Here is a 23944-nt window from a genome sequence, read left to right as displayed (position 1 = left end):
TGTCATATTTTGTCCTTAGGGTTTTCCCACCCATTGACACTGAAGATGCCTCAGCGCTGGGCTGCTTGCCCGAGGGCGCTGCAGACTCTGTCAATCCCCCAGCTGTCACCTTACTCTATTTACTACCGACGCTATCCCTTTAGTTGGACTAACATAGGTAGAGATCCTTTTTTTTTTTCTTCGTTTTTCTCTCCTCTAAAACCAATTCCTTGACAACTTTTTGGAACTGCTCTTTGTACCTGCGTGCATGGAACTAGAGGAGGAGATTTTACAGCACGGGGGCTGCAGTGCCCCCTGCAGCATTCGCAGCGTTAATATATTTTAGAATTAATATATCAATAACTAAAACTAACGCCGATTTTTAATTTTTTTAAGATTTTTTTAGTTTTTTTTTTAATTTCAAAGGGGGGGTGGTTGGGATCTTGGGGGAGGGGGGCGTTTGTTTTTAGAAAAAAAAGCAGGCTTTTCTAGACTTTTAAGGAAAGAAGCTGGTCCATTGGTTCTCTGATGCACAGTACACCAGAGATTTAGGATTGCCAGCAGAAAAAAAAGATTGAGTGAGCGTTAAAAAGTGGCAATTTCTTAAGGGCTTTGAGAAGAGCAACACCCTCAGTGCGCTATGGGGATTGCCTGTATAAGCCAACAGAAGGGATACCGTCTCTTTTAAGAGGAATCTCTCTCTCTCTCTCTCTCTCTTTCCCTCTTTTTCCCATGCCCTTTCCTCTTAGCTTCACAGAGTCCAAACTGGGTTTTGCATCTGCCCCGTTCCCCCGCTCTGTCTGTCTGTCTGTCTGTCTCTCTCCCTCCCCACCGGACAAAGCAGTGCTCTCACTACCGCCCTGCAGAAAGCAAACGACAGACCCGCTCAGCCACAACTTCTCCTTTGGTTATCACCAGCCCGACCCCATGGTACTTAGCCAGCATTTTTTTGCAAAAAAACAGCAAACACACACAAACCAACCTGAAAAAAAAAAACGGTGTCCTTGTCCCCCCCCCCCCAAACCAGGTAACCTGGGAGGGCCCCTGCCTTGCCTGGCCGAGGGGCTGCCCCTAGGGACTTGGCATTTCGGGAAGGATCCCTTTTTAAATGTTGGGGAGAGAGAAGGGGGAAAGGGGAGGGAGTAACACATTTACAAGAGGTTGCTGGCCCAGGGCTTGAAAAACTAGCAAAAATTTTTTAAAAGAAAGAAGAAAAACCCACACACATACACACACAAAAACTACCTCAGGTTTTCGTACCTCAGCACCTTGCGCTTGTGTTTCCCTTTTAGAGATTTTGTATGCCTTGTAAAACTGATAGTTGCAGCATTTTTTTATTTTTTTAATAAAAACGAGTTGGAAAACTATCTAGACCAAGTCAGCTGCGAGGCGGGAGAAGGAAACCATCCCACGTGTCCAAGAGCTCTTCTGTAGTCTCCTTCTGCTAGCTGAGAGCCAGTGGCCATTCCTTCGGAGAAAGCTTGAGAAATGTTTAAAAAAAGAAAAGAAAAATTCACATACGTAAAAGGTAAAAAAGAAAAAGAACAACAAAAACAACGAAAACCAACTGCGGACCGGAGCAGACCACCTGAGCCCTGCTGTGGCACGTGCCGGTCGAGGTTTCTGTGCTGAAGGCCAAACGCGTCCTGGGTTACGTGACCATACCAACGTTGTAACGACAGACTGCAATGCCAGTTTTTTTCTCTACTGCAAACAGTGTTCTGTGAAAAACCACCACCACCGAAAAAAAAAAAAGAAAAAAAAAAAAAAGAAATATATCCAGCTAACAAGAGCCTGAGCTTGCTATCCGTTGCTTTCTTTCAAGTTCCTTGCGTGGGTACAAGCTGAGCCCAGCGCAGGGTGGGGGTAGTTCCCAGCATGGGCTGCCGTGACGGTACCAGGTGGTTTCACACGGCCGCCCAGCTCACCCTGCCTCTGTTGCAGGCACGGTGCTGGGACCTGTTCTGCTTGGGCCGCAAGGGCGATGGGGACTGGGAGGCGGGGGGCTGGTTTTTTTGCCTTTTCTTGAGGAGCAAACCCAGTGGCAACATTCCAACACCACCGCGACTCAGCGGGTGAGCCAGCCGCAGAAGCAAGGTGGTGGGGAGGCCCAGTGGTGGGACATGTCCTCCACAAAGGCCTGGCTCTGTCACCGTGTATGGGCAACATGAGCAGGGGCAGGCCCCAGGCAGGAACCTGCTGGCCTGGCAGCTTGGCTCTGGGTCCCCTCCAGGCCACCTTACAGCCCCTTTCCACCAAGGTCTGCTGGGAAGGGTGCTTAAGCCACCATCTCCGGCAAGCAGGAGGCAGAAGCTTTGTTTCTGGTCTCAAGAGCCCGATGAAGTGGTGCTGGGCCCAAACCTTCCCCGTCCCACCATAGGACTGCTTCAAACATGCCAAAACTAGCATTGGAGAGCTGCCCAAAATGGGCTTTCGGGCTCTTCTTTGGAGGAGGGTGGTGGTGGGAGGTGTTTACAGGCATTGCCAGAAACAACTTTGCACACCCACCGAGAGATGTCACCACCATTAAGCTGCCTCGCGTTGCACTGAACTAGCCAACGTGGCCAGCAAAGCCAAAACGATAGCATGGCACTGCTGCATTTATTAATGGGGATCACTAATTATGATTATGTAGCTGTAAGCCCCAAGTGTCCCTACGGGATCCCATAGCTGCTTCTCTAGCTAACCAAAAGCTTGGTCTTAATAGCAGCAGAGAGGAGCCCACCTCCAGGGACTGGTGTTGTTAAAAGGGCCAACTCCAACCAGAGAAAGGGGCAAAAATGGGGCCTGAACTTCTCTTGTGTGAAACTGTTAGTGCAAAGGCAGCAGGGGCCCCAGCCACCTGCTGAGAAGGGAGCATTTCTCCATCTTTCCCTCATTCACCACTGGCAGATCTGCATCTGGGCATCAAGTTGAGTACCAAAGAGAATTAAAATGAGCCCGTGAAAATTCTGGTTCAGCTGACTTGTCCAGCAGCAAGGTCTGTAACAACACACAGATCCAAGCCTCTTCCCTACCCTGCATCTGTCTCCAGGGACCATGCTCCCACCCAAGGTGTGGCCTCTGGGGAAGGCAGTCCTTAGTACCATGGCTGTATCGTCTCAAAACAGCAAAGCAGAACAGGTCACTTGTCACTCCTTATTGTTTTGTCAAAACATACTGAACAAATTTTTTTCCCAGACTGTAGCCTGGGGAATGATACACAGGAGATCAGAAAAAGAACATCAGTCTCCAAGTTTGAATCCTCTTCTGTCCCCACCTTTCCAAGTCCCAGACAGTCTACACTCAGCAATGATTTCACTCCTGTCCTGAGTGACTCAGCTCTGGGGAGACCTGTGCTCACCAGTGCTTTAAAGATTTCTGTTTGACCCACATTTGCTGTGTCTGAGCCCTTCACGTACTTCCTGTGAGTAAGGACCCAGTCACACGGCAGATGGCAGCAGCAGAAACGTGCAAACCAGGATGAAAAGCAGATCTCCAAACCCATGGAGGCAGCCAGGGAATACAGTATTACTCATTCTGCATCACAGGCCTTACGTGTACTTTCAAGCAACACAAAGGAAAGTGGAAGCTGATCAGCTCCAAGAGCCCATTGACCAGCTAGAATTAGAAGGGAGGCCCAGATCCAACATGCAGCTGTTTGCACATAGGGTCTTTGGGCCAGAAAGCCCAAAAGATTTGGGAGACTATTTCTCTCCACAGGATGTTCTTGGGTAACTCAAAGCATCTTACGTGGATGTAGGGAACCAAGCAACAGCTGAAAAGCTGGAACCTGTGAGATGACCTTGCATACAGAGGAGAGACTTAAAGGTACATATGTAATTTCCTCATGGTATCTCACAAAATGAGGCTTTCAACAGCCAAAGCCACACAGAATCACAGAACAGTTGAGGTGAGAAGGGACCTTTAGAGATCAGCTGGTCCAACGCCCCTGCTCAAGCACAGTCACCTAGAGCAGGTTGCCCAGCACTCTGTCCAGATGGCTTCTGACTATCTCCAAGGATGGAAACTCCACAACCTCTCTGGGCAACCTGGTACTCTGGGCACACAGGTGCCTTTTAACCAAGCTGCAGGCACCAAAGCTGTTATCTCCTAACAAGGTTTATACTCTAGTTTAGGAGTCTGCGTGTTTAGCTGTCTGTGTCCAGGCGAGCTTTTCAAGGGAGTTTCATTCTGCTCCTTTCACCTAATGCCTGAGCGTCCTATGTTTAGGGGGAAGTACAAGGAGGACTTGGAAAGCATTCTCTTGTTTCACAAACTCTTATGCCACTAGCACAGTGGGGCTCTTTCTTTGGTTGGTTTTGTTTTGAAAAGAAAAATGCTACTTTGATAGATGAGAAAACTGCAGGGTCAAGCTCAGAAATGACAATACCCCACTACAAGGCAAGAACTGAAGCAAACAGGAAAGGCTACTTAAAGCACAGCATTGAACTACTGGGCCCTAAAGTCAATAAAGAGCTGAAACCTTCCTCAAGTCCTTAGGGAATCCAGGGAAAATGAAGAAATAATCTCATCTAAGGACAAAATATGACAGATTGCCTTTGTGATGGTTCTCTTTGGAGAACCTGATTTTGTGATGGATTAAGCTGATTAGTTTGAAAGCACACACTGAACCAGCTGGTGGCCCACAATGCAGACAAGCCAGCTTAACAGCTTTTCCAGAAGATGTGGAACAGTTCCTCAGGCAAGGAGCAGCACCATAAGAGCTGAATGTTCCCACAGCGACTTGCAGATAGTGATAGTTCCTTGACGGACTGAGACACAGCCAAGTCTATGTTGGAGGAGGTAAGACAGGGTCAGGGCTGGAATTTTAAACACATGACAGAGGGGATATGTCCAAAAATCAGCATCCTTTTGCCAGAGCTGAGGAGGAGAACCACCTTGTCTCCAGTTAGGTGTCACCTATATTACAGTGACTATTCCATCCTGTGTTACAGATACGGGAGAGCACAGAAACAGCCTGTTGTGTCTATTTATACAAGCATTAGAATAAGCTGCTCACAAACCAGCTAAAGGACAATCTTTCCTCTGCAATGGTAAATGGGGAACTGAAAGACCTCTAATACTACTCCAATTCTGGAGTCTAACCTAAAGGCAAAAAGAAGTAAGAAAGGGGAAACACCATGTTTAAACTAATCTAGCTCCGTCTGACTGGAACAGAGCAGGAAGAATTCACACAAGCACTTCATTTGGCAGATGTACGGAGGCAGTCCCTCCAGCATAGAGGCAATAAGCAACTGAACATGATCCTGCAACATCACTTTATCCGGCAGGCCACAGTCCAAAACCCTGTGCATCTGTACCAGCACCTGACAGTACATTTTATTCCACTTCCACAGGGGTACGCTGCTCTCTGAAATACTGTGTGGAGACACCCATATTAGTCTTAAACAGATTCCGGTACTGGGCAGGCCATGTTCACCAAGCTGTGCACAGACTAGTTTATCTTACCGAGAAGCCTACTGAGTTATCCCAAAGAGACATTTGTTCTTCAGACCTACACTTAGATATTACCTGCACTACACTTGCTCATCTCATTGCTGAATGACATCCTGATAGCCCCGTTAGGATTTTGTGACAGATGATTAGAGGCTTTTGTGCTCTGATATTCATCCTGGCTAGCCTTCTTCATTGTAGATTATAAATGAGCTAGAAACCAGTTTGCTATGTCAAACTTTTTTCAATTAAGAAAATCCCTCCACTTCTTTACCAGGTAGAGTTTCATTCCAATAAGGCTCTTTTATATAAGTTAAATATTTATTTTAATAAACAAAAGAAATAAATACTTCTCTTTTCACATTAGATATTTCCTTGGAGACGCACAAAAAAATAAAACAAACCCCAACTATGGGGGCTTCACTATGGATTTGTTACAAATCAAAGATTGTAAATGCTTTCTTCTTATGGTCATCACAAATCCAGTTTTAGGAATCAAGTAGATCGTGGATATTCCAGAAACAGAAGAAAACTCTCCTTGAGGAAACAGTAGCTAAGCACGTTGTCCTTATGGAGATTAGCTTTGGTAATAGAATCATTACCACCAGAGATAAAAGTCCCATTTGTCCGTAATCTGGCCCACGTGTGCTGCAAGGTAGGAGCAGAGGTTCACATAGCATCCGTTCTTAACCATTCCTTGGGCAAGGACACAGCAGTCTTTGTCTTGCACTTATGGTGCACTAGCTGATTTCAAAGAGAGTTGCCGTCTCCAAAATTTGGAAAAAAAAATTAACCACTACTTTATAGCCTAAAGAGGAAAATTTGTGTGCCTTTTGAAATAAGGCATTAGAAAAATAATTAAAACGAGAGTTAGTCACCACACAGTGATCACAGTGTTACTCTAATAGTGCATGTCTCACAGCAGCTGCTGATGGATTATTTCCCACACCATCTTCCTGCGGAAGTAAGGCATGTTATTCTGAAAAGAAAAAAACCCAAAAACATTAAATATGAAGTCACAGTTGAAAGAGGCAGAAATACGTATAAGCATCCAGCTGTTAATTCCTTAATGCGACAAAGTTCATTTTAAGAACAGTCAACACCTGCCACTTCAGATGCAGCACTGGTTTGCCCCACCCCCCTACTAAATGTTTGCAAGACATGACAACCCAACAAAACCAGATTTGCTTCACTAACAGCTTACAAGTCCTTTCATAAAAGCTCACTGCATTTGAAAACAACTACTGTTTTAGCTGGTCAAAGGGTTGAACACATTTCTCCAAAACATACAAAGGCCAGGTATGTTACAAAGCTATTATCTGCAGTACCTTGCCCAAGAGGAATTTCACAGGTTCTGCTAGGAAGCAGATAGTAGAAATAAAGACAGAATACAACTCTACCCTCTTCCAGCCCTCGTATTACATACCAAAAATGAAGCCTCTGAGACTTCACAGTTAACAGCTATGCAACTTCCCCACCAGTTCTTTTACTTGTGTGAGAAATCTAAAATTTGCTTTATGAGCTTCACTCACCTGTGTGAAAGTGATCGGTTTGTCTCTGGAGATGTAATCTGCATATTTGCACATAAAAACCCCACAGTCGCTTCCATTAAGTTGTTGGGGAATTTCCTAACGAACACAAAAAAAGGGAGAATTTTCCTCTGTCTTCAAAGAAAGGCAATTTGGAAGTAGCATACAGTACTCAATACAGATAATACACTAACCAGACACTTGCGAACCTGCTTTTATTATCCATTGATCACTCCTAGCACACACAAGGAATATACTCAATTAGCCACACAACATCACTTCCCTCTGCTTCCTTTGCTTAGATGTTAAAATCCAAGTTTTTGGCAGGCCAACAGCGGATAGCAGCCTTCATTCCTGCAAGGCGTCTTGAGGTTTGCACAGTGCTCAGTGCAACTAAGCCTTTGTTCTTTAAATTGAGTCTTTAGCTACTACCTGTCACTGTTAGATTTGTTGAGAAACATCAACCCTTTGCTATGTTACATGCCAGGATTTGCACTCCACGTAAGAATTAAAGGCCCAAATGCAAAACTGATTTTAGGAGCTTACATTCTCCAACAAAATATGACTTGTGAAACTAGGGCAAAAGCCAGATTCACCTCATGGGGCAGGGGATGTTCTCTGTGGTTTTTTTAAATCTATGACTAACTAAAAAAATAAAATAAAAAGTTTTCAGCCAGCAAGGAGAGGTACTGCTTAAGATTCCATTCCAGCACGGTTTCCTGATCCACTTGCAGTCCGAGGCGGTACATTAAGAACAAGAGAGGGTTATGGGCATTCTCTAAAGGCTTAGACTTATTAGTATATGTTAGGACCTTCATGATGAGGAGTTACAGTTCACATTTCAAATCCAAATAGTGCTCACATACATGTGACTCCATACTGCGAAGAATCCACTCTGAAAGAGACAGCTCCAGATTTCTTTTTTCCTTGCTTTCTTCTTGCAGGTATCGGCTGTTTGAAACAAAACAAAACCACTCTTCACCTCCATATTTAGGCCAACAAAAAAGAGCTGCAGAAGCATCAAAGGATACTGAACGGCTGGATAGTAAAATGTCAGAGGATATTCACTGCAGCTGAAGCAAGGCATTTGGAGGAAAACCCCAAATCTTAACTTTACATACACAGTGACAGGCTGTGAGCTAACGGCTGTCGGTCAGGAACGAGATCCAATGATTCCAACAGAGACTTCCATAAAAGCATAAGCTTATTGCTCAGCAGAGATCAAGCAAAGCAAATAAAACGTTATCAGAAAGGCAAGAGAAAAACCAAGCCCTTCCAGTATGCCTTTCCATGGCGTGCCTTCATCCCACATACCTCGTGCCCTTCTGGAAGAACAAATACAAAGGCTATTATGCTAGCACCTCTGGCTGAGGAAGTTCCCAGGCCACAGGTTGCTGGAAGAATACGCTGAGGAAAAAATCATTATGCAGCCCTATTCTTAAACGCTTTCCCAGGCATCTGCTGTTAACTGCCGTCCAAGACGGTACTGGGCTAAAACAACATTTGGGTTGATCCAGTGGGGCTACTCTTATGTGCTTGGTCTATAAAGTTGTTGGACTAAGGGTTTTTACTACTTCTGCATTGGTGGCAGACACATCTAGGGATGCTGGCTTACACACAGTTATAATGGTAAAAAATCTGTACATACAAACCTATACATACAAAAAACTGTGTCCACAATGTTTGAGATTCATGTTATGCCAGCCGATACATCTAGAAATGTTTCCTACAAGACATCTATCTTGAACTGGAATCTCAGAAGTCTGAATGACACACAGTAACAGCACGAGGGTAGTCTGCTGGAGTAAGCCAGAGGGTGGTTTTGTTTAAAACATCAAACCAGAAGCGTGGAGGCACAGAAGAACTGAGGAGAAGGACGTTACAAGCTCACTACAGTAAAAAGGATGAACATAAGAAGCGTGAGGAAAAAAAAAAATTGTCTCAAGGCAAGAAGAGAAAGGAAGAGCTAAGCAATAAAGAGTTGCATAGCTCATCATAAAAAGGAGTGGTTATGCCATAGGATGCTAACATTACTGAGCTATAGTAATTTGAAAGGTCTTAAAGAGTGGGGTGCATGAAAGAACTGAAACACTCTTGCAAGAATGCAATGCCTTCCATAGACATCACATACATCACATTTCCTCTGCCAGTCAGGCTGTATTTTGAAACATTTCCCTGAAATTCTTCCCCCTAGTCAACAGCCCACCTTCACTGACTGCTAACAAAGTTAGTTTATTTGTGCCACAGGCCTATTATACCTTTGGCAGTGAAGCTTTGGCTGAGAATATATTGTGAAGTTGGCAGAATCCAGACATCTGAGAGCCTGGAGAGAAGGGCAAGACTAGATAAGTGACTGATGTTACAATTCATATACAACTTGTAGCAAGTGAATCAGAAAGATTTCTGGTTTGTATCTATGAGAAAAGCAAGAACATCTAGTCACGTGTTAAAGGGAGAAATCTAAGAAAACAAACAAACAAAACATTTCTCATGGTTCAAAACCAAAGCAGTGACCAAGCAGCTACTTACATCAAAGTTTCACAAATCTTGTCACCCTTTTGTCCCACCGAGTCGAAGTATTTGATGCTCTTCCTTCTGACATCTATAACCTGTTATTAGAACATGATTAAGTTAGACACAGCACAAACTTGTGCTAAGTGACATTTCTTGCTTGTTTTTTCTCCTCATCCAGTTCTAAAGAAAAGCCAATTTGACTCACCGCTAGTGCCCAGTGCACTCTTAAGTGAATGGGCACTAAGATGAGGTCCTGTTTGAACAGATCCACACCTCTGGTCCATCTTTTTACTGCTTTGTAGCCCCCAGAAATTAGCTTGGGATAGAAGAAAGTACTAAAAGCATAAAGCGCTGGATATCTTTCTTTCTTATTTCTTTCCACCAGAAGATTCATGTAGAAATTAATGATCTGTATAATAAAGAGCAAACTTTACATGAAAAACAGGACACTGGCTCACCAAATGAAAAAATACAGCAGCGCTTATCTGCTGCCCACCATTAAGTATGCAGCTGAGACATTTGCACTTAGGTTACTTTTGCAGCTTGATATAAGCACCTCTCACCCACTCCAACTAACCTAGACAAAAATTTGATTAAATTCTAAGAGCTATGCAGTAGAAGAAATAAAGGTGCTTCCAGTAATATGGGGTTCTTAAAGGCCTAAAAATCGCAACCCTACAGATACTTCTGGGATGTGCAGAATGAAAAGAAAACTTATAGACACTCAAGGTGTATTTTAAAATATATACTGAACTAGAAAACCTCTGTGTTGCAACAAGTTTTACCTCATCATTTAGCCAGTGAAGGTTCCTTAGTGTGTGGATGTCCTCACGGGTGACCTTTAGTTTGAAGGCACTGCTCATGGTCTCATTGGGCTCACCTTCGTTAAATGCAGCAGTGACCTCTCTCTCCATGGCCTGAAACAAATGGCAAATGGCTCAGAAAGGTTCTGAGCATGCTAACCTGTAGACAGCATTCAAATTCAAGCCTGTTAAAGCCTGTCAAGTTAGGTTCAGGTGACAGAATAACCCTGGAGCTTGGAAACAGCAACAGTGTTTCAGATCAGAGGATTAGTGGCTTTGTCAGCTTTTTACTGAGTTATGAATGGCAGTTGTTTCAGAGTCCTAGCTTTGAAGCTCAGGTTGTTTCAATTTGCTTTCACAACGGAAGCTGATATAAAACATGCAGAGCAGCAAGCACAATAAAGCAGCTGAAGAACGAGCAGAAATACAGCAAACACCTCTTCTCTCACATAAAGCTGGAGCCCTTGCAACACTGATGCTTATGCCAACCACAACAGGCATTCTCCACACCAAAGCAGGTAAGACAGGAGCCTGAAAAAACCTGAAGGTGGTGAGCTTCAAAGGGAATGGAAGCGACAGCAAAAAGGGAAACCAAGGTAACTACACCAGAGTCATGCAATTAGAAGTCTGCGTTGTGCATCTGACTGGTTGCAACATGGATGCCTGCATCTAAGTTTGCGTAGGGAATGCAAATAAATCACTGGGCCTGTTAGTATAAAATACTCCGATCTGCAATAGCATCTCCTTGACTGAATCTGAGATAGCAAAATGAGAAAAACACCTTTTTTTCCCCTTGTATTGAAGCATTACTTTGCAGACTTTGGTAAAACTTTGATTTGCTAGTCCCTTGCATGTCAGTTGTCAACGGGCCAAAAAGGAAGAGCTCAGTTAGATCAGCAGGACTGTAACTCCAAAGAATAAAAGCAGCCTAAGTTCATACGAGGAAGGGAACTAGAACTTCCAAGCCCTGTTGGATATAGTTAGTAAGTTAACTCCTATGATCCCTGTTATACACAGTGCAACCATGGCCAGTGCACGTGTGACTGAGGTCCTGAGGACATGTGCAAGATGCTCAGGTTCCCCATAAGTAATGCAACATTGTGGATCAGCAAAGCTTACTCTTCAGGACCTATTTGCACGGCAGGACAGGTTAAGAGGCAAAGACAGTAAAACAGCATGGACTAGTCAAGCAAACAAATGTGTGTTAAATATGGTCCTTGGTAGACTGTTTTTAAACCTGGACCTGTTGCTGGCCTGCTCACAGAAGTCCCACAAACCCTTATGTTAGCACAACTTAAGGAGTTGCGGACCATACTAAGCCTTTAAAACCAGCTTTATTGCTGACCCTGGCATTATGAAGTCACGGCTACAGAAACTTAGTAACAGGTTAAATACAAGCCCTTAAGACTTCAAAAAGCCTTAAGAACCACCGGTAACAGATAGAGTCACTCATGGCTGTTTCAAAGCTTTCTGCTTTGAGCAAACAGAACTATGGTACCTCTGTGAGTGGAGAAAGACCTTCTACTCTTTTTTCTGAGCTTGGGAATTTCTTCTCTTCCACATCAAGGGCAGATGACTTTCTGGACAAAACAGGAGCCAGACGTAATCTAAACGACACTTCTTCTGAGATTTCAGCCCCACGCTGTCTCTGTTAGACAAAAGGACATCAAGCTAGCAAACAAATACAGATTTGCTTGGCTTGGGAATAATGCAGAATGTCTTGCTCATGTATAAAAATGGAAGGATATTTTTTACATGCTTCCAAACAGCAAACTCCAAAGTTAGTTTTACTGATACTACATTGAAACTACATCCAAAATTTAATAGAGTCAAGACAGCCAGAAGGTTGGTTTGATTTGAACTAACATTAAGAAGCTCAGAAAGCCTCCCTATGTAAGTATCAAGTTGAGACTGAGATTAATCTTTCTTATTTCCATGGATAAACTTTTATTTCCGATTTCAATCCTGATCAGAGATGAAAGTCAGAGATGTACCTCCTATCTCTCAAAACAAGAGGAGGCTAAAGATGATGTAGACTAGTACTGCAGGTCAGCTAAGCTTGTGCACTACAGGCTTTGAAGTTTTACCCAAAAGAAAAGAGGAAAAAACAAAAACAGTATAGTGCAGTGCGCTCATAATAGTTCAGAAATAAGTTTCCTGCTGCCATTAATTTTTTGTGAAAGCACTATTCACTGAATAATCCTCCCCCCTTCCCTGGGGAAAAAAACACTGGAATAAGTACATAACTTACCTAGCAACATATGTAAGGATAGAGTGCAGAAATTCATGATCGAAAACACTCAGTCATATTTTATAAATAATGAACTACTAAATAACACAAGCTTACCCCTGCACTGGCCTGTTTCACTGGTCTTCCCTGTTCATGAGAATTTTCTGCCGCTGTGTAGTACCTGAGAGAAGGAAAGAAAGAAAGGAGTTGTTTCCAGTGTTGTCGCATTTAATTCTGCAGAACCCATCTTCTGGTTAAGAAATGCTTTTTGCAGAGCTGAATCTGACTATAACCTCAGTGGCACACATGAACAAGAGAAGACATTATCTCAACTTCCAGCACCATTCTTTTGGAGCAGCAAAAGTAGGATAGAAGAAAGAGCTGGGAGCCTTTCCAACTTTTTTCCCATCAGTATATGCAAGATTCCTTTTGTTTCTCTATCAGTTTCATTATTTGGAAAACAAGGAAGCAACCAACACCACCTCTATAACGTGCTTTGGGATATACTGGTGAGAAATACTGCAAGCCAGGCGTTATACTGCAAGGTATAACATAAGTATTTGCAACTGTACTTGCATCCAAGTATAGTTAGCTTACTGAAACTAAGACCAGCACATTCAGTTAAAAATGGACAGCTAGAAGATGTTTACTTGCCTTTTATAGGCTAGTCAAGAGAGTGACTATCCCCATTTGGAAAGGATTATCATTAAAACAACGCGGACTCTGAAGAGCAAGCAAATACACAGACATTAAAGTTGTCCGTTTACAGGTCCCTTTTCCTCCAAAAACAAGCATTTGCATTGTCCTCGAAGATTCCCCCTTTCCAGGGGGAAGGCCTACAACAGACTCTCATGGTATCCCACACTCATTGTGCTTTAAAGGCATTCAATCCAGCATGGTAAGAGTAGATATCGCAAGCCTTGCCGAATGACTTCAGTTAGTAGCTAAATCTGCAAAAAAGGCAAGAAAATGTTCCTTTTACTTGAACCCATCATATTCTCAGTTATTTTGTTTCCTTCTCTCCCTTGAGTTTAGAGGAACTGCTGACAGTTTGAGCACAGGAACAGTGCTGCACAGCTGAATGTAGCGCTAGCTTTTAAAGCAGGGAGAATAATAGGGCCAGAATCAGCCAGAAAAAGCAGGACTGCCACAGCTAAGTCTCTCTGTTCCCACCTCCACTTTCTCCCCTTTTTGTTTAAGGAACGGTCACTGCAAAAAGATGTGTAGATCAGACTGCCATAGAAAATCTCTCCCAGTGACTGTACTTACTGCAGCCAAAACCAGTTTTCCTGCAACAACACAAAGCCAACTGAACTCATACTGCCTCCTGCTCAGATGACTAATGCAAAGGAGTTCACTCAAAGTCTCTCTCAAACAGACAACCCAACTGCACGCTTCCTTTTCAGTCTCATATTCAAACCCAAAGCATCCTGTAAGTTACAGAAACTGCCTCAGTCCCACTAGGCTTTACAAGGTTCCTCATCCTGATGCTTAGGATACTAGCTTCAAAGTGAAAGAAGGGAAAAGTCGACTTGGTAATGGTTAGGCAGAAAGACACCTGCAAGGGATGAAGATGGCTACATTCCCTGCAAATGCAAGGACAGCTTGGCAATGCCACCACTTCCATCCTCTGCTGACTCTCTTCCCCTAGCAAAGGACTTGGCATAATCAGCAAACTCCACACCAGCACAGGCCCTGTTGGTCAAACAGATGGGCTTAGCATGGGAGCTGCACTTGCGATGCAACTGGCTTGTGAACAATTCCAGACTCACAAGGTAGCTCCTCCTGTTCCACAACCCTGAGACAGGAAATACAATTTTTTTCCTTCTGGACACTACTCGAGGCAGAAACACACACACACACAGAGCCAAGAGAAGCAAGAACCATGATTAAAAGCCATGCTTAATGTACCTGATCATATCATTTTTCTGCAACCACTGTGGGCCACAAGCATCAGCACATTTGATACCTGCACAGAAAGATGGGAAAGCATTAGCAGAGAAACAAAAAGGCTATTTTTAATTGCAAGGAGACATACATGGTTCTCAGTTTATGGGTGATAACACAAAAAACTTCTAATAATGACCGGATGGTTAGAAAGTTTGAACTCTGGCAAACACACCTCTTGAATGTCATGTGCAAGTTTATGAGAACTGAAGCAGGAAATGTACTAAGTTTTAAAGCCTAGACTGCATACTTGAAAAAAATTTAGTGATTTTTACAATAACTGCACACAGCCCCCAGCTCAGAAGCGTAGACTGTCACTTTGCACCACAAAGCAAGCTTTCCCCAAATTTTAGTACCAACTCAGAGATAATTTCCAAACCCATACAATTGTGTAATAAAGTCACAGATATGTACAAAGAACTGATGAACTATTAAGTAACAAATAATAGGAAAAAAACCCTGATTGGGACAGTATTAAATGTGTATACATGAACACATGACATTATAACAGTGCTGGGTACAAAAGAAAATAGTTTATCAGCAAACCAGTCTAACCAGCCCACTCTGCAGGAGACAACTAAGGTCACCGTAAGTAGTTATATATCTTCAGTATGCTAGAGAAGATATGTAAAAGAAACTAACTTTATATAAACAATGGTATTGTGCCCATCCAGAAAAGATGTAATTAGCGTGTTTGGTCTGGAAGCTCTGCTACCAGGAGAATGGTCAACTACAGCATTAAAAAGGGATTAAAGAGTAACATATAATCCCATCTCTAAGCTAAATAAAAGGCACCTAAGGGTGCACAATTAATTTATTATACTCTACTACCGCAAACAGCCGGATACTAAAAAGTTTACTACTGTGCAAGTGTAGAGTTATGTCTACACCATCATTAACACGGTATTGGCTCTCAGGCGCAATTTTAACAAACCTTCTCACTCCAACAAAAGACTTACAAAGCCACTTCAGCTAGTAAGTGTGTGTGTGTGTGTGTGTGTGTATTTTTTTCTTTCCTTCCAGAAAGAGCTTGTTTCGTTTTAAGAACTGACATAAGCTATACCAGCATAAATGCTCTAACCCACCTAGAGTTCCTTACAAAGGGACACAGCTTGACAATACAGTAGTACCAACAAATCTTTTTAGTATAGACTACCTTCAAGACTTAAGGAAATGCCCTGCTTGATTAAGTCTACCTACGAAATGGAACAGATATGAATCACAGGGATACTCACTGGTTTTTAGTGTCATACACTGGTAGATGTCTTCTCCACGCCTTTGTTCTTCCAGATGACTTGCAGACGTCACTGGTTCCTTCGAGGAGGCTTGAGCACTTTGATGCAGCAAGAAACGCAAGAGAAAAATAAGAATTTCTATACATACGGTGTTTGCTATCGGTGCATACCAATACACTAAAAAGAATACAGTTTATTTCTACATGATTGTCTACACTACAGAGTTGGAGACTATAAATTAAGGAAATAGAAGCTTGTAAAATAAAATTAGGTTGTTCAGTCCATTAACAGAAACGTGCATCTCCCACACTGGTTTCATCACAAAATGCAAAAGGCATTCTGTTAACAGGCAGTTTACAGTCAAAAGCCTGGTTACTTTCAAATCACACACACTGAAGATACAGGAGTCAAATTTTCTGACAATGACAGGAACTATCTGCTATGGCTACGTCTACTTTAGAAAGCAGTACGGCTCAAAAGGAATGGATCTGCAAGGGAAACAGTTGACATTGAGAACACAATGTCCACAACATACACATTTCAGGGATGTTTTACTTGAGCCTAGCTCTACGAGGACTTCAGGGACTAAATGCCTACTCACAGTTGGAGTGCATTAGATGCACTCAATAAGAACCCCTTCTGGTTTAGCTTCATCTGAAAGAAACCTATTTCACATGCTCCAAGAATGCTCTGCGAAATGAACCAAAGCACAGAAGTCGATGATTGAGATATCAGATGCCAGAAACCGGGTCTTGATCCGCCCTAAAATGCTAATGCAGGTGCACCAAGAATGATTTGAAACACTGTTTTCCACATCATTTTCAATCACCAGAATGTTTAAATGTGCTGTGCTGTTTTGATCTGAAGTCACGCGTTTACATGTTTTCTAGCTGTGAACCACCAAATGGAGATTTGGGCTTTTTCTGAGCTTATGGGAACAATCCAGGTCTTGGAGCATTTAAGAGAAACTACAAGAAGGGACGGCATTTTCTACCATCTTACTATGTAGAAAGGCATGCTGGAATTTAGCACTATCTTGGCATCAGCATTTTACAACAACTAGTCCCCCTTCTGCACAGCTTTGAAATATAACTATTCCACCAAGAGAGGTGTTTTTATTATTACTATTATTTATTTATTTATTTATTTTTACACACACTGGCATAGTTAATTTAGCGTCCTGACACTGACACAGCTATAAAGATACCAATATACTTATAACTGGTATATAAGAATCAAAAGTACCCACAAGATTCCTTTTTTGGCTGCTTCAAGCCCTGGGATTCTACATGCAGGACAGCGATGGCATTTTGTGTACTGCAAAAAGAGACCTTCCTACTCAAGTGCGTGAGAAGGATTTGCAGGGTAGGGGGGACGCAGGGACAGAAATCTGGCATTTCCTGGGTTTAAGTTAAGCTTCACATTCTCAAATAAAACAGGACTCCTGACCAAGAAAAAACTCAACAATTCCAAATGAGAGGAAGATAACTTCTAGTATAAAAATCCAGGGCACTGACTGTAGCACCATTAAAAAGAATGTACGCTACTAGGAACGCTTACCTAAACTAGATACTGTCTTAATGCAGATACAATAAAGGAGTATCAGAACCAGAAATACACTCATACCAACTAACAAATCTTCACCTTTAGAATATACCTTCTTAGAATATTCATGCTTCAGCTTGGGGGCCGGGAGGGAAGGGTTTTTTTTTTTATTGTTTTGTTTTAAAGGCCATAAAATACTTCTAACCTTAAGCAACACTGTGGCATATTACAAAACAGTTTGCCCCAACACCTGCTCTGGGACACTATCCAGAATCCTGAGACTGCAAAAGATGAATTCCCTCCCCCTTCCCATTTATAGCAGCTACAAAGTTGCTACTAAAAAGTTAGCGTTCTTTTTTCTATAATTACTTGCAGAAGTTTGTAGATTGAGGAATTGGGCAGCTTCTAGGATACTTTTCCTTTACTAGTTTCAAGAGTCCTTTGCATTTCTCCTTTTCACCTCTCTGGACATCCTAGCAGAAGGGGGGAAAAAACAAAACAAAACAAAAACACACATTATAACCACTGCATATGAAGCAGCACAATACTTGTAATAGAAAATTGGTACAGACTGCACAGGTGTTCCCAGAATCCTGGCAGTCTCCAGTTTTATTTTAGCAGGAATTCCCACACCCTCATTCCTCTTTAGGTGTGGTCTGCACTTCTTGCATAATAATTCTGGTTAGCACGCACTCCTGTCAATACACACAACTACCACGTTGCTGTGAGTCCCCAAGGTGATATCTTAACCATATTCCACAGTTCCTCCAATACTTCTTCAATATAAGCTAGGTTTATCAAATATTTTCCAACAGTTGCTTCAGATACTGGGAGGAAAGGACAGGGCAGGGCTTCTCAGTCCTTCAACTAAGTACCATCAGCAATTGTGCCATTTTTACCTGCACCATCCATTTAAGGTTGCTACGTAAAGACAGCACTTGAGTTAGGTTAAGGACAAAATACTGAAACAAGAATTCTAGTCAACCCTGCAACAAAAATATACTCAGGGACAAGGCAGTACAGTTTAACTGCTAAGTGAAACTGCCTAGGGTTCCTCCCCCAGCACATCACTTCCACAAGAACGGGTTAAAATTCAGTCTTTTGGCAACCCAAGGACTGCTCTATTTCAAGATCTGATGCACACAACGGCAAATAAAACATTATACACTGACTTTCAGAAGCGTCCCTTCAATTTCATTCGCTATATCCATTGCACTGAATGTTACAAAATTCACTTCAGCGAAGATACAGTTCTGTTGCAACTATTAAGTTACTCGATTTCAAAAGACACCTTTCTCATCAAGCTTACCTCTTCAGCCGTACAAAAAGGCCTCCCCGTTTTGCCAGATTCTGATGTTGTGGATTCTAGCATAGTGTGCTCCCTAATGGGTGGCCTCAGCGTTAAGGCGTCTTCTAGAGTTGGTTTGATCCGGTGTTTGCCATTCCTGCTTGCGCTAAAAATACCAATGGCAAAAGAAATAATAACATTCAAGTAAGCATCTCCCAATTCAAGTTGCACCAACGACCATTTTGTAAAGCATGCACATTGATTATGATGGAGACAGACATGAGATGTTTGTGACTTTCAGGTAAGACTTGCTATCATCAAATACTCAGTGGGAAAGCATGAGAAGTTCTGCACAGGAAAAATTCTCCAAGCAAACTGCTACTCTCAGGGTCATTTCCACAGCAGTCCATGCCCTGAGTCATTACAGAAGATCAAAGATCCATGCAGGTGTGTTATTCATGTCATCAGAACTTCAGGTGTTCTAAAAGCCAGCACGCTGAAGCATAGCTGCTGCTTTTCTCGTCATGGTAATCCCAAGCTGGGACACACACAAGACTACCAATCTAATTTTGAGACCGGGAGGCAAACAGTGAATGTGTGAAATCACATCCTGACCCATTCCTTCCCTCTTCCAACTATTTCTAACTCTGAGGTAAGCGTACAAGCAATGCTTCAGCGTCACCCAAACAATAAGCAGAAACAAATGCAAAGTCAAGATCAGCCCTCTTATTAAATCACGAACTATTTTATGCTCAACATCATGCACTTAGCAGCAACTTATTTTTTCCTGTCAGACTATTTAGAAGCTTCTGACAAGTTTCCCTGGTCCCAACCTCTTCTTTTCAAGTTCCACACTTTCACCTACCACAGACCATTAATCTGGATTTAAACAAAAAGTTTAAACTTTGTTGGAAATAAAGTAGCTAGAGACCTCCTTGTAGCATTGCAGCTTGAAGGAGTTCCAGAATACCGTGGAAAAAGGTAGGTGGACAGATATAAATGTCATGCAACACACAGAAAGTTCGAGAACAAAAGTGAAAGACAACAAACTTTTCAGAGAAGTCAAAGAAAACCAAAGGATTTTTACCTCAAGCAAGGGATTGTCTTATGAGAAAGGGACAATGCTGCTTTATTCAAGCGAGTATTGCTTCCACAAGGCATTTTGTCTATAAAAGAAGAGCACGAGCCACCAGTAAATACAAAAGGAAACTAAAGTTTTATGAATTTACAACGAAGAGCTTCACCAAAAATGAGTTCTTTTCATTTTCTCTGTTACATCATAATACTATTTGCACTAGGTTACTATGTTTACAGTAATTTCAGGTTTTCACGCTGGCAGCTAAAGAAATTTGTGGACACAAACTACTGTCAGCCTCAACTTGAAATAAAAAAGGATTATCAGAATCTACGATCTGAAATTAATGCAATTTACTTCAGGCAAGCCAGCAGCAGACATATCAGAACTGCAGGACAGCATCCGACACAGCTCTTGCACTTAATACTGAGATGACAAGACAAATGTCTGGCCCAAAAATCAGAAGCAATGCAAAGATGCAGGAAAGAAAACAGACTTTGTGCTAAAGCACTCCTAGATTTTACCTGCTATTGCATCTACCAATGTTAGTACCGCAAAACCAGTACATAAACCTCAGGGTGGTGTCACACGATACACAAGGTAGGGTAAAAAAGGAGCAAGTAAATAACTTGATGTCAGCCTTACCAACTTGTAGCATTTCTAAATCTTGTGCACAACCTGCTGGTCTATTAGACAAATTGTCAGAAGCAGTGGACTGAGTCTTGAGTAAAAACAGAAAAGGTAACTGTGTGAGTATAGCATGAACGCAAATCCAAGCAAACACATAATCCTCCTGAAATTTAAGGTCAGGTGTATTATGATTCAGAGACTATAATTTACTGATTCAGATCACAGCAGAATGCAGATCTCTACAGGTCCTCTGACAAGTACACTTCAATTTTTTAATATAGTATCTCATGTATGCAGTGATTTTGTACACATTACAGAAGGGATTTTCACTTAAAACCGTTTTATATCCAGTTCTATGCAGTATTTTGTTCTAACTGAAAACTTCTGGATCATGAAAGTTTAGTGTGTTAAAACTGCATGTCATTCTTCAGAGAAAAATTGAACAAATCTCAAGTACATTAAAACAATGTGAGCCTATCACTAAGTTATATCACTGTCAGTGCCTAAACATTCTGAAGTATGATAGATTAGTCCTTGAAAAATAAATTTTGTACAAATAAAACAGTTAGAGACTCCCTCAAGAGCCAATCGTTAGAATGTGACAGTTTCTTATTCTTCTTATCCTAGTGGGGCAATAAATAACAATGCACCTTTGAAACCAAACTATAAAATCAAGCAGTTCAAGAACCACTTTCACAGAACCAAAGTCCTACAGGAATCTACTCATGGACTGGTAGATAATGCACCTATCAGAAAGAGGTTTTCCAGAGGAAAGCATGCAGTTTTTCTTTGCAAGGTAATATATCTTGACTCTTTAACTACGAGCTTGAAAAAAAAACCACGCAATGCCTGCAAACACACTAAGGCTATAAACTTGAACTACTGTAAAGCATCTGGAAGACAGCAAACGTTTAGCTCCTGAATTACAAGTGCTAGAGTAGAGTATTGAAACTTGAATGATGCAAACCCAGCACACAAGAGCTGCCTGTTATAAATGGAAAAGAAGAACCTAGCGCTGTGCAGCCTTAGAACACGTCCAACTTCAAGATGCACCAGGGAAAGCAGCTCATCTTGCATGCATTCACTCAATATCATAACTACCTATTTTCAAAAACCTTGCTAACCTCTTCTGCAGACTCTGCGCTTGGAGCTGCATTGCTGACCGAAGCCTTCCGGTGTTTATCTGCTGCCTTGGCTGGAAACTTCACCACAGCAGGAACTTTTTCAACTCTCTCTTTAGGCTTACGGACGGCATAATCTAGAAAACCAAGAAAGGCCATACAAGAACGTGATTAAAAAGGGGATTACAGCTTTAATATAAATAGAAATCCACCTCCTTAAAATGCGTTCTAGTGCTCCAGGTAGGATTAAGTTACACACCTTACTGTCAACAGCAGCTGGTGGTGAGTTTTGGACCAGCCAGCTCACCTAGCAGGTCTTCAGAACCGGGGCTCAAAGACTAACCTAGGAGCCTGCAGCCAGATTTTTAAGGACACCCTGCTTTTGGGAACATTCAGTGTTTCTAGAAAAGCAGCACATGGTACAATTTCTATTCTTCACCCCCTCCATACACGCCTGTGCTCCTACAGTTTGCTACGTGTTGCTCTTGACTAATTGAGAAAAGCCGTTCACTAAGGTCTAGAAACCAAAGCTACCCAAGCCTTTTCTTTTCAGCATTCAAAAAGCAGAAACATGCAACCCCTCAGACAGTATTTCCAAACGTTAGCAAGCCAAGATTGTCTAATGAAGGACTGTGTTAGAGATTAAATGATATTACACAACAGCATTTGTTTGAAGTTAAGAGAATGACATCGAAGTAGACGAGGGCATAGGTGGTACCAGGTTCCTAGAAGCAGATTCGGCCTACTTACTAAGACTCGCAAATTGTTCCTACTGAGGGTTGGTCATGCTGCTAAAAGGAGGAGCGAGACATCAGTTTGACATATTCTCAACTGTTTTACGCTCTGAAGTCTGAAAAGTGCATTTACAGTTCAGCAGTCTCTACCATTAAATGAGAGGCAGCATCCTTTGACAAGCAGTAACTGAGAAACTCTCCTCTTGGAACTTGTGCTAGTAAAAGTCCCAAAGCCTAAAGAGCATCGCTTTCTCCCTCTCTTTCAGTAAACACTGTCAAGGGGAATATTCCATCTCAAATCGTGACCAATGTGGCTGGTATCTAGAGGTACTAACATGGCTGCAGGCGGCTGCACAGTTTTCCTCCTGAACACTGTAATCACTTTGCAGAGGGGGTATCACAAAGTCTCACTGAGGAGAGCAGCAATACCACTCCATCACTCTCGGCCGCTGCTGTTTTCTCCTACGCCTAACCCCTGCTGCATCTCCACCCTTTACGCAGCTCTCCTACCTTTTCCAAATTCACATGCCAAACTTTTCAGACTCAGACTGAACTCAGACTAGTGTCTTCTGTTTTCAGTTCAGAAGTTTTTTCTAAAACTCACTAGCTGGCTACAATCAGAAACATCATTTTTCTCTGCCTGCCATCAGTTTAAAAGAACTTTCCTTAATATCCCAGATTCAAAATGGTTTCTCAAAATACAAAAGATAGAGGTATTTTGAACTAACAGAGGTATAGCATCATGAATACAGATAGGGAGCACACAACTTTGCTCTAAAAATGCTCTCTGCTGCTCAAACGTACGCACGCATGCATAGCCAGAAACCACCAAATGCAGTCCACAACGCTCTACTGATCTGGGATATCTCCTAACGGCTGTGGAAGTATTGTACCCTGCCGTACTCAGTCAACACAGATAACACCACATTTAGGGCTAGGCCCCATGACGCACCCTCAGGCCCCTGCTACAGAGATGATCACAAGGAGAAAGGAACGGCTTGGAAAGTCGATTTCAATAACAGTGATTAAGTACAAAAGCCAGAGTTTTCCAAGATGCATGAAACCTAAGAAAAAGACATATTAATTACTTCTATAATGTGTAATACCTGATTTTCGCTTTTTGGCTGGAGTCTGGTCAGGATCTTCCACAGGTGACTGAACGCTGAGGAAAGAACATGCAGAACAGTGTTTTGCAACCACAGACAAGCTTCTAAGAGACTGAGTTCCCTTCACAGGGCCCAAACTTTCAAAATTAGCTTTCATGTCCCAAAGTTGTCCCCTCCAACCACCTCTGGGATCATGTCAGACAGAAACACATGAAGGTCTCTTCAACTGCAGTTACTGCCACTGCTGCAGCATCTCTCATCAATATACCACACATCTCTCTCAGGCAACAGACCACTCACAGGCAGCTACTTCTCCCACTAGAGCATCTTCAGCCTCTTTCTCACGTGTTCCATTAACGTCTCCTTACATCATCATCCAATGTTTTATTTTTGTTACTAGGAACAAAAATACTACTGAGCTTAAGATGTAAAGTTTATCCTTAGAAAAGGGGCATACTAAAGATTACCAAGCCATCTAAGGTCATATGTAAACATATATATCACTACATTAAGTGAGCTGCAAAAAAAGAAAAGTCTAAGGACAACAAAATGTTTCCTTTTAAACTGTTACGCTCCCAAACACAAGCTGGTACCACCACTAATGGACTATCTTCCTTTTGTATCGGGTGCACAAAAAGTTCTTCAAACATAGCTGATATCCTTAACTGCACCTTTCATATAACACAGATGACATTTGCTATTGATAGGCTAATAAAGGTAGGCAGAAAATACTGGGGGGGAGGTGTTAAATGCAAGTCTGATATTTCAGAAG

The 23944-nt window shown here is 42.2% G+C and overlaps 1 protein-coding gene across 1 annotated transcript; it reads right to left on the bottom strand.

Annotated features, from left to right (window-relative positions):
• Window positions 1-6305: 6305 nt before the first annotated feature.
• On the bottom strand, window positions 6306-23329 carry LOC136992653 (sentrin-specific protease 2-like). Its single transcript, XM_067302208.1, has 16 exons — window positions 23173-23329; window positions 21336-21469; window positions 20227-20302; window positions 19594-19672; window positions 18528-18672; window positions 17588-17691; window positions 15674-15771; window positions 14403-14460; window positions 12609-12672; window positions 11760-11909; window positions 10244-10375; window positions 9664-9867; window positions 9474-9553; window positions 7811-7895; window positions 6948-7043; window positions 6306-6394 (listed from the first exon to the last, which is right to left on the bottom strand). The coding sequence occupies exons 1-16, from the start codon at window positions 23327-23329 to the stop codon at window positions 6332-6334; spliced, it is 1725 nt and encodes a 574-aa protein (XP_067158309.1). The 3' UTR covers window positions 6306-6331.
• Between the last annotated feature and the right edge of the window lie 615 nt (window positions 23330-23944).

This window comes from Apteryx mantelli, chromosome 9 (genome assembly GCF_036417845.1).
Source record: "Apteryx mantelli isolate bAptMan1 chromosome 9, bAptMan1.hap1, whole genome shotgun sequence".
NCBI lineage: Eukaryota > Metazoa > Chordata > Aves > Apterygiformes > Apterygidae > Apteryx > Apteryx mantelli.
The sequence above is the reverse complement of the archived record's forward strand: the minus strand, read 5'-3'. Positions and strand labels throughout refer to the sequence as shown.